Source organism: Eulemur rufifrons, chromosome 3 (genome assembly GCF_041146395.1).
Source record: "Eulemur rufifrons isolate Redbay chromosome 3, OSU_ERuf_1, whole genome shotgun sequence".
NCBI classification, from domain to species: domain Eukaryota; kingdom Metazoa; phylum Chordata; class Mammalia; order Primates; family Lemuridae; genus Eulemur; species Eulemur rufifrons.
Window position 1 is genome coordinate 56,529,105 of NC_090985.1, and position 14,910 is coordinate 56,544,014.

At 32.0% G+C, this 14,910-nt stretch overlaps 1 protein-coding gene across 36 annotated transcripts in view; it reads right to left on the bottom strand.

Annotated features, from left to right (window-relative positions):
- The window catches only part of RIMS2 (regulating synaptic membrane exocytosis 2), a 640,638-nt gene that overhangs the window by 173,738 nt on the left and 451,990 nt on the right, over positions 1-14,910 (bottom strand). For 9 of the 36 annotated variants that reach the window (XM_069466111.1, XM_069466120.1, XM_069466117.1 and 6 more), the window contains one exon: positions 9,648-9,680. The exons of 24 other annotated variants lie outside the window; for them this stretch is intronic. In XM_069466111.1, the coding sequence (XP_069322212.1) occupies positions 9,648-9,680 (33 nt within the window). Of the gene's footprint in view, positions 1-9,647; positions 9,690-14,910 lie in introns of all 36 variants that reach the window. 3 more of the 36 variants (XM_069466118.1, XM_069466128.1, XM_069466131.1) reach the window with 2 other exon arrangements.

The window sequence follows — 14,910 nt, forward strand, 5'->3', positions numbered from 1 at the left end:
GTAGAGATGGGGTCTCGTTTTTGCTCAGGCTGGTCTCAAACTCCTGACCTCAAGCAATCCTCCTGCCTCATCCTCCCAGAGTGCTAGGATACAGGCATGATCTACCATGCCCAGCCAAGAATTTTAAATAGTATCACGTACAACTATCTAAACTTATCTTGTTTAGGGACTATTTCCCCTCTCAAGAATGTAATTTCTATGAAGGGTGAGATCTTGTATGTCTTTGTCACTGTTAAGTCTTTAGCACTTAAAATAAGGCCTGATAAACATATACTTAGTAGATATTTGTTGAACAAATGAATTTTTAGAATGTGAAATACCTTTAGAGCACCAAAATAAGAATTTAAGAAATGATAAATATCTTCTTTTATGTAGGCCAATTATACTATATCGTAGGTTAATGTGCCATATGATAACTGGGAAATAATTTGAGTCTAGCATAGTCAAATTTGCTGGTTATTTAGCTATAAGGTGATTTTAATAGTCTCTATATTGGCTTTTTATTCCTATATTAACAAAGTTCATACTTTCACTATTAACACATTAAATATATAATTGACTATAATTCTGAACATAAATGTATATTTTGGCATTAGAAAATATTAAAAGAAAGAATTTGAATATTTTGAAAAATTCATGATTTGTATTAATAATATATTTTTGACTACCTGCTAGACACGCGAAAATTTCTCTAATCTTTCACATAACCCTTCAATTCTAAATGAGAAAAACAGAAGCCCACAGTTTTCCTTTTTTGACATTTATTTGCTTTCTTTTGAAATGAAGAATTTTTCATTTTGGCTAGTCATTTATTTTTGTTCTTCTATTGATTAAAAGTATACACACACTTGTGCACGTACATGCAAACTATCAACCTTCAATCCTCCTTTTTAGCAAAGAGAAAACTGGGACTGGGAGAAATCAAGAAACTTGTCTGAGATCACATAGACCTTCAAATTTCATACTTTACTGTTATACCAACATGCCTCTAAATAGGGCAACAGAGAATAAAACATTACTTTTTTTATTGTTCTTAAAAGGAAGCATTTTTTCAAAAAATTAAAATTAAGTAATTAGATTTGTTTCTAATGTTACAGATGAACAACGTAAGTGGTCAATAAGGACAGCCCAATGCTCAGTTCTACTCTTAAATTTTCTTTTTTACTTTTAAACAATCTCAGAAATGAGAATTATCCAAAGTCCTTACTAATTCATTGTTTACAGATTACTGATGTATTAAATTTAGAGTCAAAATCCTATTGCAAACCCTGCTTTAGCTAATAACAAACATAAATCATAAGACTAAGTATATTTGTTAAGTGATGATAATTAAGACCTACTATAATTATCTACTATGGATAAAACTTTGTAACAAGTTCTTTGCAGATACTACTTTCAATTTCTTTCAAATCTCAAAAGAAATAGAAATGTTTCTAGTTTCTATGTGAATTTTTTTTTTTGAGACAGGGTCTCACTCTCTATCCTGGGCTACAGTACAATGGCATCATTGTAGCCCACTGCAACCCCCAATTCCTGGGCTCCAGCAGTCCTCCTGCCTCAACTTCCTGAGCAGCTGGGACTACAGGTCCATGCCACCATGCCCAGCTAATTTTTCCATTTTTTTTGTAGAGACAGGGTCTCACTCTTGTTCAGGCTGGTCTCAAACTCCCGCCCTCAACAGATCCTCCCACCTCGGCCTCTCAAAGTGCTAGGATTACAGGTGCCAATCTCAATAAATGTTTTCATTTAAATAGCTACATATGTATATAGTAATAATTTGTTTAGCCATTGCCTGATTATTTAACATTCATGGTAACATCTTTTTTATTGCTACAGATAATGATTTAGTGAACTTTTTGTACATACATTTTTATTTGAATCTTTATTTCTATCACGTCAAAATCTGTGAACATTTTTAAGGTTCTTGATTTATTTTGCGAAAGTACATTACAGAAAGACTATCCTAAATTATACTGCTACTCTACTATCACACTTTCACCATGGTTTTTTAAATAACTGAAATATAGTATCTTATTTAAAATAATATTCATTTATTTTGTTATGATTGAAATAAATGTTTTTCATATATTTACTTACCACTGTATTTCTTGTTTAGGGAAATATCTGTACATAGCTTTTGGTATCTTTTGTCTATTTTTCTCCTAGAGTTTTACAGAATACATCATTTATTTATAACATTAATAGCTAAAATTATTCAGCTATTAAGGTTTTTAATACCTTGTCTAAGTTGCAGCAAAAGTATTCCCAGTTTGTTGCATGCCTTTTAATTTATCCATGATGATTTTGTTATTCTGATGTTTATACTGCCAAATTGTAGTCAGGGCTCTCTCTCTTTTTAAATTTATTTAATTGCTTTTATTTTTAGGAAGGCTTTCTTTTTTCCCAGAAATGATCTTTTATGCTTTCATTAAAATATAATTAACTCTTACTCCAGCTGGAGTTCAGTGAGATTAATGAGAAGTGTTACACAACCAGCCTAAAGTCATGTCTCTAGGCAGAACCCGGATTAAAATTTACACCAATCTGTTGGGTTGTCTTTGACCTGTTGTCTTCACCTCTTGCCAAAGGAAAATGTTTATGGCAGCACAATTCACTATAGCAAGGACGTGGAAACAACCCAAGTGCCTGTCAATCCATGAGTGCATTAATAAAATATGGCATAGGTATACAATGGGATACTACTCAATTATAAAAAATTACAGTGATCTAGCACCTCCTATATTTTCCTGGATAGAGCTTGAGCCCATCCTCCGAAGTGAGGTATCGAAAGAATGGAAGAATAGGCACCACATGTACTCGCCATCAAATTGGCACTGACTAATCAACACTAAGGTGCTCACACAGTAGTAATATTCTTTGCAGGTTGGGGATGGGTAAACTCACAACTAATGGACGTGGTGAGCATTGTAGCAGGGAGAAAGGGCACGCCTCAAATCAGGATTTGGATGTGGCAAAGTCATAACATGTAACCAAAATGTTTGTACACCCATAATATCCTTGAATGAAAAAAAAAAATTTTGCACCAATCTGATTTCAGTGCTCTTTCTAACACAATCCAACTCTTTTGCCTCAAAAATTATAAAACTCAAGAATACAGGTGAAAAAAAAAAAAAAAGAATACAGGTGTAGTTGTCCTGATGCATCGGCTTGTATGATAGTTATCTCCTAAACTGGCAGCCACAAATTAGTATATTTGTAATACATATAACATAAAAAACTCTAAATCATCTAAATCATAGAAAGAATGCCTACACATCAAAATGCATGGACTTCAGTACAGTTAATTCAAAATAAAAATTGTTTTAAAGTATTTTCATAAAATAATAAAATAATGGCTTCACTTATATATAGTGCTCACTCTGTACTAGACACAGTTTTTAGGTGTTTTGCATATTATATATTAGCTCATATAACCTTCAAATTAACCCTTTGAGGTAGTATTATCCTCATTTTACAGAAAAAGGATCTGAGGCACAGAAAGCAACTTTCACAACATGACGGAGCAAATAAGTGGAGCTGATGAGGCAGTTTAGTTCCAGAGTCTGCGCTCTTATACTACTTCTCAGATTAACATTCCTTACAGGAAAAAATATTTTTCCTAGTAGCTGAAACTTTTAGGACAGAGAGTATGTAGGGGTACTCTATAGGCCTAGGTAAAATTGAATGGTACAGTATTAGGAATGCATGAGTAATATATTAAAAATTTAACAGTAACATTTTAAGTTCAGGATTCATTTTCCAATGCAGATTCAATTTTATATCCATAAAGAACTACAAAACAATGCATTCCAAACCCCCATTTAAAATTAGTTATTTACTCTATAAATGAATAGCTATTTATGCCACAGTTATTTATGCCATGCTTGGGTATTCTTAGTCTTTCAAGTTCCAAGAATTTTCTTAACCCTCTTTCTTTTAGTTGAACATTTATGTGCTTAAGTACTCTAACAATAGGAGTCATCATATAAGATGTGTTCTGTTTTAATATATGTACATATACATATTTTGAGTTTTTTTGGTTAAATATATTACTTAATATGTCAGCTTAAACTTACATAAAATATTCCTATAAACTAGCATCTAAGATATCTAGCACAGTATAGAATATAGAGTTGACACTTTATGCCTCCTTATAAACTGAGTGATTTGCATTTTCTAGTAAGATTTCAAGGTACACAGGTTATGGTTTTCATGACTGAGCCAGTTTTGAGTATCCCTGTCTTAGACTTATATCAATAATACTGAGTTCATCAAATACAGGATGTAATCAATGGACATAGACTATCTATAAAATGGATAGAATGTGTAATACGATTGAATACATTAAGATTTTGAAAAATTTCAAAAACAGCTTATATGTACATTTATATGTGAACATATATACCATATGTTAAATTATCCCTACAATGAATGTTACTTCTCTTTACCTTTCAGGACATAACATGAGTACAACAAAATGTCATATAAAAACACATAGCATAAAAAACATGTCATATATGTCAATCAAATTTGACAAGAATTGAAGTGCAAATTTGAAATGATGTATGCTATGGTTTGAATGTGTACCTGCCCCAAATTTATTACGTTGAAATCTTAACCACCAAGATGAGGATATTAGGAGGTGAGCCTTTGGGAGATGATTAGGTCATGAGGGCTCTGTGGGATTAGTGCCCTGATAAAAGAGGCCCAGGAGAGAGAGACCCATTGCTCCTCTGCCATATGAGGACACAGGGAAGAGATGGCTGTCCGTGAACTACAAAGCAAGCCCCCAGATACAAAATCTGCCTGTGCCTTGGTCTTAAGGCTTCCCAGTCTCCAGAACTGAAACAAATTTTTGTTGTTTATAAGCTATTCAGTCTATGATATTTTGTTATAGCAGTCCAAATACATATCAATGGGTGACCTTCAGAATAATCAGAGAACTAAAACAAACAAAAATACTGTAATTGTATTAATTTTGAAAAACTTCTCTTAGCTAACCCCAAAGAAAGTAAAGTAATTATTTTATTAAGTATTATAATTATAACACAAAAATGTTACTTATTCCCAATTGTATTCTTATTATGAAGTATTTAAAATCCTTTCAACTTGAATTGTTCAACTTTTCAAATTAGCATTAGTATCTGGCAGACCAATGGTTGGTCTGAAGCAGAAATTTTTTACATGTCTTCTAAAACTCTTGAGGTAGCATAGAACCAACTATAATGATAATTTACTAACGTACTAACATAACATAATCATATCACAATATAATAATAATTGACATGAGGAACTGGTGATAACTCTGGCCAATAAAAATGTCTTTTATCTCCTTATGAATAAAATTGATATATTATACAAACATTAAGATTGTCGGACACTCATGACCAGGACTGGAAGTAATTCTGAAAATTTGTGCAGTTGGAACTTGAATTTAGAATTATGATGGGGAGGTGTTGTTTTATGTAACTTACCAAATAGCATTTTTAAAATCTCTTTTGAATTAGACTTAACAATTATCTAAAAAATTAAATTGTCATATGAAATATCATAAGAGTAAGAAGAAAAAGTGCAATACGCTCTAATAAAACACGCTACTTGTCATTTAAGAGAAACTTGATTATGATTTCCAAGTGCTAATCAATGATTTTTGCTGCTTCAAAATGTGTAATCAACTCCATTCCTCCATTTATTGTGTAGAATGATGTTGCAATCACTGTACTTTGACCTAGTAATACAATTAAAGGTCCTATGTAATTGTAGCTTAAAACATAAAACATACATTTTGTTAGGGAATGATTAGACTTATGAAACTATTCTTCCATCATATTTTAGGTTGAAGTATTAATAGGTGGTGTTGATAAAGAAAAATAATCAAGTTGCATATTCATTAGAAATGTGAATGACAGGCTAATAAAGATAATTACCTTTTATTGGTCAAGTACTACAGTTTTTGAAAAGCCTTAACTTTAGCTTACTTTTATTAGAACAGTGAAATTCATTCTGAATTGTTTATCACAAAATTTACTGCTTTCTTTTCTAAAATGAATTCCTTTTTTTCTGAACATTTTCTTATTACCTTCTCTATTATTCTTTCTTTACTCTTTCTTCTTTAGAACAGAATGTCTTAATCTTCATTTCTCTCTAGGCTTAGGTGGGTTTGTGGAATCCTAAATACAATGTTGGTTAATACAGACCATGGCCACACCCAGAGTATTAGGGGTCTATAACAGAAATTCAGAAACCTCAGACTTCAGCTTCCTCACACCAGGAGGAAAGGAGGTGTTATGGACCTATAGCTATAATTGCAGTTTTAAAAGTTCATGCTAAGAAAGACCTCAAATTATGTTAACAATGCAAAGTACTTTAAAACTTAGTATTTGAAGGCAATAAAACATTCTCTTTTCTACATAAATTTATACATTCCACGTATGTCCTAGATACTTAGATTTTTTTTTTGTAAGAAAAGTTGCTTCCATTATCAATCCTCTCCTCTTCAGAATCTTCAAACTTCCTCAATCAAGTCTTTTTCCTCTGCCTTTATAGATATCATGAAGATTCCTTTGCTGAAACTTTAGGTTGCACCTCTGAATTTTCTTCCCCCTCTAAGTTGAAATTCCTTATTTTTGTCATTGTTTTGCCACTACCAAATTACAAGGTTCATTCTTTCGTTTCCCAGTAATCATTCTTTTCTTAACATTTTCCATCCTGTACTGTCAACCCTACTGACCCCGAGCTTCTTTCTCTAATTCTTCCTGCTTTGCTTAGAGACATCCTAATCTTTTCCACTGTGGGCTCTGAAAACCTATTCCTTTTATTTAAAATGAAATATATCCTCAGCCTCATCAGAGAGTGTTCATTTCCTCTCTTACCATAAACAGAATGTTGATCCTTCAACAAGAATACTATGTTACTCAGAAACATTCTGAGGGGAAGCTGTTTAAAATCTTATACTTTATGTAGTATTATAGAAGTCCAGAAGTGGTATCAGTATTCTTCTAGGTGTGCACTGCTGCTTCCACATGTGTACTTTTCTAATTTCACGTAAAATCTACTTCTTTTATGTCCATATCATTATTCTTCCTAGCTGCTATCACCTACATCCCAGGAAATTTTCTTCATTTTCTATCAAGCTTAGGCCCTCAATAACTTCAATAGCTATATAAAAATTCTAGCATCAAAGTTGGTTGCTTTCCTTGTATTCCCAAACTATAATCCATGCTTCAATCTTGGAAACCCATTCCCAGGACAAAACACTGTATTTATTTGGAATTGTCCAACATCTGAAAATTCTAAACACCATTAAATCTATATCTGATAATAATATCAATTTTCCTCCATTGCCTTAGTTTTCACCACAAATTCCAATTGTTTCATTGAACACTCTCTCCCAGTTCATTGAAAATTCTGCATGATTTAACATGACAACACGATTTAATAGGACTAATATCCTCCCCAATCCATTTGAACATTACTTCAACCACTTTCCTTGTCAGCCACCCTCAACATCATTATTCTCTTTTCTACTATACTAGCCCACATATTTCCAACCTTGGATCCAAACAATTGCATCCTAAGTGTGGTAATGAGCCAATCACACAATCTTAGAGAACCAATACCATCACAGATTTAAGGTTTTCACTTAGCTAAACTATAACCATTTTTCTAGATATCTTTGGTGAGCTCCTCGTCTCCCATGGCAGCTACTTTTAATTTTATAAATTCCCCAAGCCATCAAGAAGCCTAGTTAACATTCACTACCTTTATTTTTTTCTTTTCAATCTCCTTTCCTTTCTCCTCAATTTGTCTTTCACTCCCAACAACTTCCCTGAAACCAATCAGGCAAAGATCATTATTGAATAGTTTTATCATTTAACAACATATTTGTTATTCTATGGAATTTGTCTCTGTTGACTATACCCTTTTTTTAAATGCACTCTTTTCTTGAATTCTCTTCTTTCATGGATACCCTACTGTCTTTAAATAATTCTTTTCAACTTAGTTTTCTAGCTTTTGTTCCTTCATCTACTCCTTAAATGTAAATAAATGTTGTTGATCCCCAAAATTTGATTCTTGGCTCTCTTTTTAATCCTCATATGCTACTGGTGATTCCATTCATTCCAATGGCATCACTTGAATGCTGATACTCTATTAGAGGTCTATGACTCTAGCCCAGACTTTTCTCCTGAGTCTAGACCCATAAATCCAATCACCTCTATTAGTTATTTATACTTGAATATTTCAAAGGAAGCTTAAACTCAACCCATCCCCAAAATGAACTCTGTCTTTTCCCTTAACACTTGTACAACCTATTATCCTTATCCTGATAAAATGTACCACCATCTATCCAAACATTTCAGTCACCTGAGATTATCTTATCCCTCCTCTTCCTGAATCAGTAATATTTAATTGGTGACAAAGACTTATAGATTCTACATCTTTAAATAACTTCTCATGTATTGACTGCCTCTATTGATACCTTAATTCAGACCATTATTGTTTCTTAACTGATCATTACAATATCTTCATAAATGATCTCCCTTCTTATATCACTCCAGTCCATCTTTTACATAGCTTCCAAAGTAATCTTTCTAGAAACAAGTATCTGACCTGGTTACTCTGTTACTTTACATGCTTCAATAACCAATACAATCTTCATAAATACAGTCTCTGCCTACTTTTGCTTAAACTTGATGCCATTGGCCATATTGCTTCCTCTACCTGAAATACTCTCTATACAAGAGGCCAACATTTTTCTAGCTTTTACTAATAATATTTAATACAACTGTTCTATGAAGTCTTGGACTAATATTTGTCCTTCCCAGGTGAAAATGATCACACCATCTTTTCTGATTCCACTGTATTCTATTTGTATAAATAGAATTATCTCATAGTGCCTATAATTAATTCTTGCATTTATTTGTTAGACTCACACTAGAAAAACTCCACAAGGATAGGAAGCTATTTGGTGTGCTCAGTTATTTCCAGCACCTAGAACAATACCACATGTGTTTAATAAATGTGTGTTGAATGAATGCTCAAGTGTTAACTCATCTGTGAAGTCTTTTCTGACCATCTAGTTGAAAGAAATTTTATTTCTCTTTATAGCTGTGTAGAATATATTGTTAGAATCACCTGTATTGGTACATAAACATAGTATGTTATACACATCTCTTAACTCCTTAGGGATATTGATAGCTTCTTTAGGGTATGGATTAGGTCTTTGGTATTCTCCACAGTCTAGAACATTGCTGAACTTGTGTTAGAAATAAAAATACTTTTGGAATTATGTTTAAAAAAAACCTGAAAACAGTTTTAAGTCTAAAATAAGTTTGAAAACAAATTATGATTAATTTGTTACTCTAGCTATTATATATATAAAATTTTCAGTTAGTTATCCAGTTATGGAAAAATTGCATATATATACATATTACATAAAAAGTAATAATTTTAATTATATCCATCTAATTGGAGCAATTGTTATTAAAAGTTAAATATATAAATATCTTAAAAATGCTTGTAAGATTTAGCATTTTGTTATATTAGAGAGGAATGAAAAATTATGAAATGAGTAAAAAATGGTAAAATTTCTAGGACAAGTTAGATAAATGAAATCATAACAAAGAAAAGCAGTAGAAGAGACAGACCTGCATATCTTCTCCTTGTGGAGTCCGCTTCTTCTGTGATCACATCGTGTAATGGACAGACATAGACAAAGGAGATGGGTGTGAGTGGATGTACTCAAAAGGTTAAAAAGTGACAGTGAAGGAAAGGGCCTCAAGTCATTTTGAGAAAGAATCCTGTGTACAGTCATAGGGAAGATATAATCAAATGCACACCATAAAAAGGAATACACAAAAACTGATGACAAATTGATTAGCTACCACAACTTAGCAGAATTAGAAAAACAAAGTTAGTGTAGAAATAAAGAGGATTCAAAAGTTTACTATTATTTATACACAGCCAATCCTAAACACTGATGCTGAAGAAAGATACCATTAGTAAAATCAATGTTACTTTTATGACCACACTGTTCAAGACATTAGTGAGTCAATTTAAAATCTGTAAAAATGCTTTAGAATTTTTAATTATCTGGAGAAAAGAATTTAATTGAGTTATCAAAAGAGCAATAGAAATAGTTTAAACTGATTTCTATGCTTCTTATGCTTTGCCCATTAACCAGTGCGCACATGAAAATAAAATATGGCCATCAGGCCAATCATTGAATTACTTCAGTATAGCAAAATATCATCATAAAAATATTATGGAGTAATAAATACAATACAACCCATTACAAGAAGATTAGCTAAAATATATGGCTTTATTTAAATATTAAAAATTCAAATTAACCAATGTAGACAAATTTTCTTTGATCACATTCCCTTATAATGACTATTTATTCAATAGATTCTTATAAATAGCCCATATAGACCATCAAAATTTTTATTAAAATGTATCCATCCAAATCAAACATCTATTATAATACATATGGCACATGTTTTGGAAATAGTTCTTTCCCGAGTGCTAGTAGAAAAGTTCAAATGACATTTTATGTAGTAATTTAAAAGCCGGAAAATATCTGCTAAACTCAATATTTTAAGAAAACATTTCTTCCAAAGCTACTAGTGAGTTAGTGTTAGTATGATTGACACAAATGACCATAACCAAAATCATCTACTTTAAGTACCCACTTAGCTTTAAATTAGATACCAACAAAATTCTTAAATACCACAATCAGTTCTGCAGTAGTTGTATCATGGTTTTTGAGTGAGTTATAGAAAAGCATATTATATCAAAATATACTTGGACTATCAATACATTGAAATTATAGCTCTTGAGAGAATTATTTTCTATAATAAATTTATCTCTTTATATGAAGAGTGAGAAAATGAAAACTTTCCATTAGGAAAAAAGTGCTAAGACAACGAAAACATTTTTTCTTAGAAAAAAGAAAAATCTTAGCATGAATTATAGAAAAATGGAAAAGGAATGACACAAAATTTTGAAACTTAATGTCATTTTTATTTATATGCGCACATTTTTCACCTATTCAAAATCAGACATTAAATGTCATCACAATTAAATTATAAACCAGACTAACAGGATTGTCCACTAGCAAAATTCTTCATATCCACCTGAAATGTACTAATATACATTAAAATGACACATCCCATATTTTCTTTTTTTTTTTTTTTTTTTTTGTTGAGACAGAGTCTCACTTTGTTGCCCAGGCTAGAGTGAGTGCCGTGGCGTCAGCTTAGCTCACAGCAACCTCAGACTCCTCGGCTTAAGCGATCCTACTGCCTCAGCCTCCCGAGTAGCTGGGACTACAGGCATGCGCCACTATGCCCAGCTAATTTTTTCTATATAGATTTTTAGTTATCCATATAATGTCTTTTCTATTTTTTTAGTAGAGACGGGGTCTCGCTCAGGCTGGTCTCGAACTCCTGACCTTTAGCAATCCACCCGCCTCGGCCTCCCAGAGTGCTAGGATTACAGGCGTGAGCCACCACGCCCGGCCAACATCCCATATTTTCTTTTACATCCTCAATCTATCAACTTCTCAAAGAGGATAAGGAAGGAAAATCAGAGATATATTAATAATATAGACTAATGCTGAATTTCATCATATCTTGCATTATTCTTTACATATAAAATTTTCCTAGATACATATTTACCATTTTACTAAAATAGTTTCCTCACAATGTTAAAATGAAATTGATATGAATTGGCTGAAATAATTGTTTACATATATTCCATCTCTAAGAAAAAATTTACATTTTTATAGAAAACAAAAAAAACCTATATAAATAAATGAAGCTTCTTTCTTTGCCTTGTATTTTGCTATATCTTGGATTACTTTATATGGCATTGATGCAATGGTCTTCATATTATATGGATTCAAAACATTAAAAATTCTTCTCAACTCATTCATTCATTTATTTTAGTGAATAATTGTGGCACATAGAGTTCAAGTGACTTACCCAATGTCACAAAACCAGTTCAGTGGCAGACCCAGAAATAGAACAGAGGTCTCCTGATTACCCGGTCAATTTTCTTTCTACTAGATGCTATACGACCCAATAAAAACATGTGATATAAAAAGTCAAACAAGGAAGAAACAAAAAGTTCTTTCATGGTGACACCTGAATTGGATATTTTATTACATACTATTTAATTAGAGATTTTTTAAAAGTGGTACATGCTACAACTGTCAAATAATTCACCAATGCTTTTATTTTTACAAGGAATATGGTAACACTTATTTTAAATTCAATACTTTATAAAAAACTTTAGAAAATGAAATAAAACTTATATTATCCATAAAGGGATAAAAATGAAATATTTTGACAGTGATCTCACTACTAAAATGTCAATTAAGTCATTTTTCCATTGTTTACGTGAATATGATATATTAATAAATAGGGCAAATGAAGCTTATATAAAAACACATAACTTTTATTAGCAGTAGAATACTCATGAAAATCATAAAATCTCAATGTATAACTACAGTTATATCAAATGTATTTAAAACTTATTTTTTGGCTTTCTTGTGGTTAGTTTTATTATGTACTATTTGCATTAAAACAGTCTCATTTTAAAGAGAAACTTATAATCAACTATCTCATTTAAGCAGCCATGTCTTAATGTCAATGGCTATATGCTATTCTTATTTTTGCACACAGTATCGTAATAGTAGACTTCAGTGAACCCTGAAAGAATCTGAGAGTACCCCATTCACTATTCCCATCCTTCTACCTTTTCTTTAATCACTTCTAAGCCACAGTCAAATATTCTACCTTTTAGTGCTGTTAATGGAGGGTTCTAGTGAGAACTTTCTCTTTCATGTAACCAATAACTAATTACCAGACTCTTCTATAACCAGTAAACCAGACTCTTCATTTAATCAATATCGACTTAAGAGTGATTCAGGATTGTGAAACTATACTCTTTCTTAAGTGGCCAATACTGTCACAATTATGGCTGTATCTTATTTTAAAACGACTTAGAAAATATAAACACTTTGCAAGAAAAAAAAAAGAAAAAGAAAAAAAGCACAGCATGTTTTTGTTCATTCCATCATACAAAATATTTTTACAAATTACACTGAAATAAAAGACATTTATAAACTATAATGAATAAACCGATAAGCACCATTTCATCACTTATGGTGAATTATTTTTTAACAAATATTTTAAAATTTAAGGTACCATCAAGTTGCAAACTATAAAAAGGATGCGTTTTTAATCAAGTAAAATAATACTATACACATACACACACGCACTGAAGCTGTCTATACTTCAGTCTTTATATTAAAAAGAAAATCTATTGAAGATATACAATCACACATCTCTTGGCAACAGGGATATGGTCTGAGAAACACATCATTAGTCAGTTTCGTTGCTATGCGATAATCATAATATACTTACACAAACCTAGATGGTATAGCCTATTACACACCTAGGCTATGTGGTATAGCCTATTTCTCCTAGGCTACAAATCTGTATAGCATGTTACTGTACTGAATACTGTAGGCAACTACTAGTATCACAGAACAGTAACTATTTGTGCATCTAAACATATCTAAACATAGAAAAGGTATAGTAAAAATATGGTATTACCTTATGGGACCACTGTTGTATATGCAACCAGCATTGACTGAAACGTCATTATTGTTCACTATACATGTATGTGCATGTGTATAAAATAATTTTCATTTAGCATATTTGGTAAAAAGTTCATGAGAATGAATATGTTAGCTTTTACGTAAAATTTTGTGCAAAATTTCCCAAATTCTTCCCTTGCTAATGTAATGTTTTAACTACTATTATATTTCAATTGAATGCATATCTCAAGTTCAAATAGAAATGATCATTTGTAATCAACTTTATTAAAAAGGCAAACACATGGGGCTTTTTTATCCATAAATGCAGTTTTCACCAAGGGTGTATGACATCTATTTGAAACTTTGTTGAATGGCTACACTTATCACCACTTACAACAGGCTTACACTTGGCTCTGTTATCAGATTTAATTGTATTTCAGTAATATGTGTCTTATATATTATGTTACAAGCATTATATTAACAAGGTTCCTGACACAATGAAACAGAAGCCTGAAGATTTTAAGTGTGTATTAGAACTTACATAGAATTAAAAGCTAACCACAGTATGTGAGCTTATTAAAGGTCACAGTCTTAGAATGTTTCCTTTGGGGGGAAGGAGAGATAAAAAGATACCTGCACCCGAATGTTTATAGCAGCACAATTCGCAATTGTGAAGATGTGGAAACAACCCAAATGCCCACCAATACATGAGTGGATTAGTAAAATGTGGTATATGTATACCATGGAGTATTACTCAGCTATAAGAAATAACGGTGATATAGAATCTCTTTTGTTCTCTTGGAGAGAGTTGGAACCCATTCTATTAAGCGAAGTATCCCAAGAATGGAAAAATAAGCACCACATGTACTCACCAGCAAATTGGTTTCCCTGATCATCACCTAAGTGCACATTTGGGAATAACACCAATTGGGTATCGGACAGATGTGGGGGGTGGGGGGAGAGGATGGGTGTATACCTACATAATGAGTACGATGTGCACTGTCTGGGGAATGGACACGCTTGAAGCTCTGACTCGGAGGGATGGGGGGCATGGGCAATATACATAACCTGAACTTTTGTACCTCCAATAATAAGCTGAAACAAAAAAAAAAAAGGGAAGCCTAAATAAGTATCTCCTTAGTAGAAGGGCCTCAGTAATACAAAGGTCAGGATAGATCTCAATTATAAAAATAAAATATTTACCAAGTTTATAGATGACAAACTAAAACTTCTCCACTATAAATGGCAAAACCTTTTTGAAAAATTCCTCAATTCAAATGATTTGAACTAATTATTCCTAAACT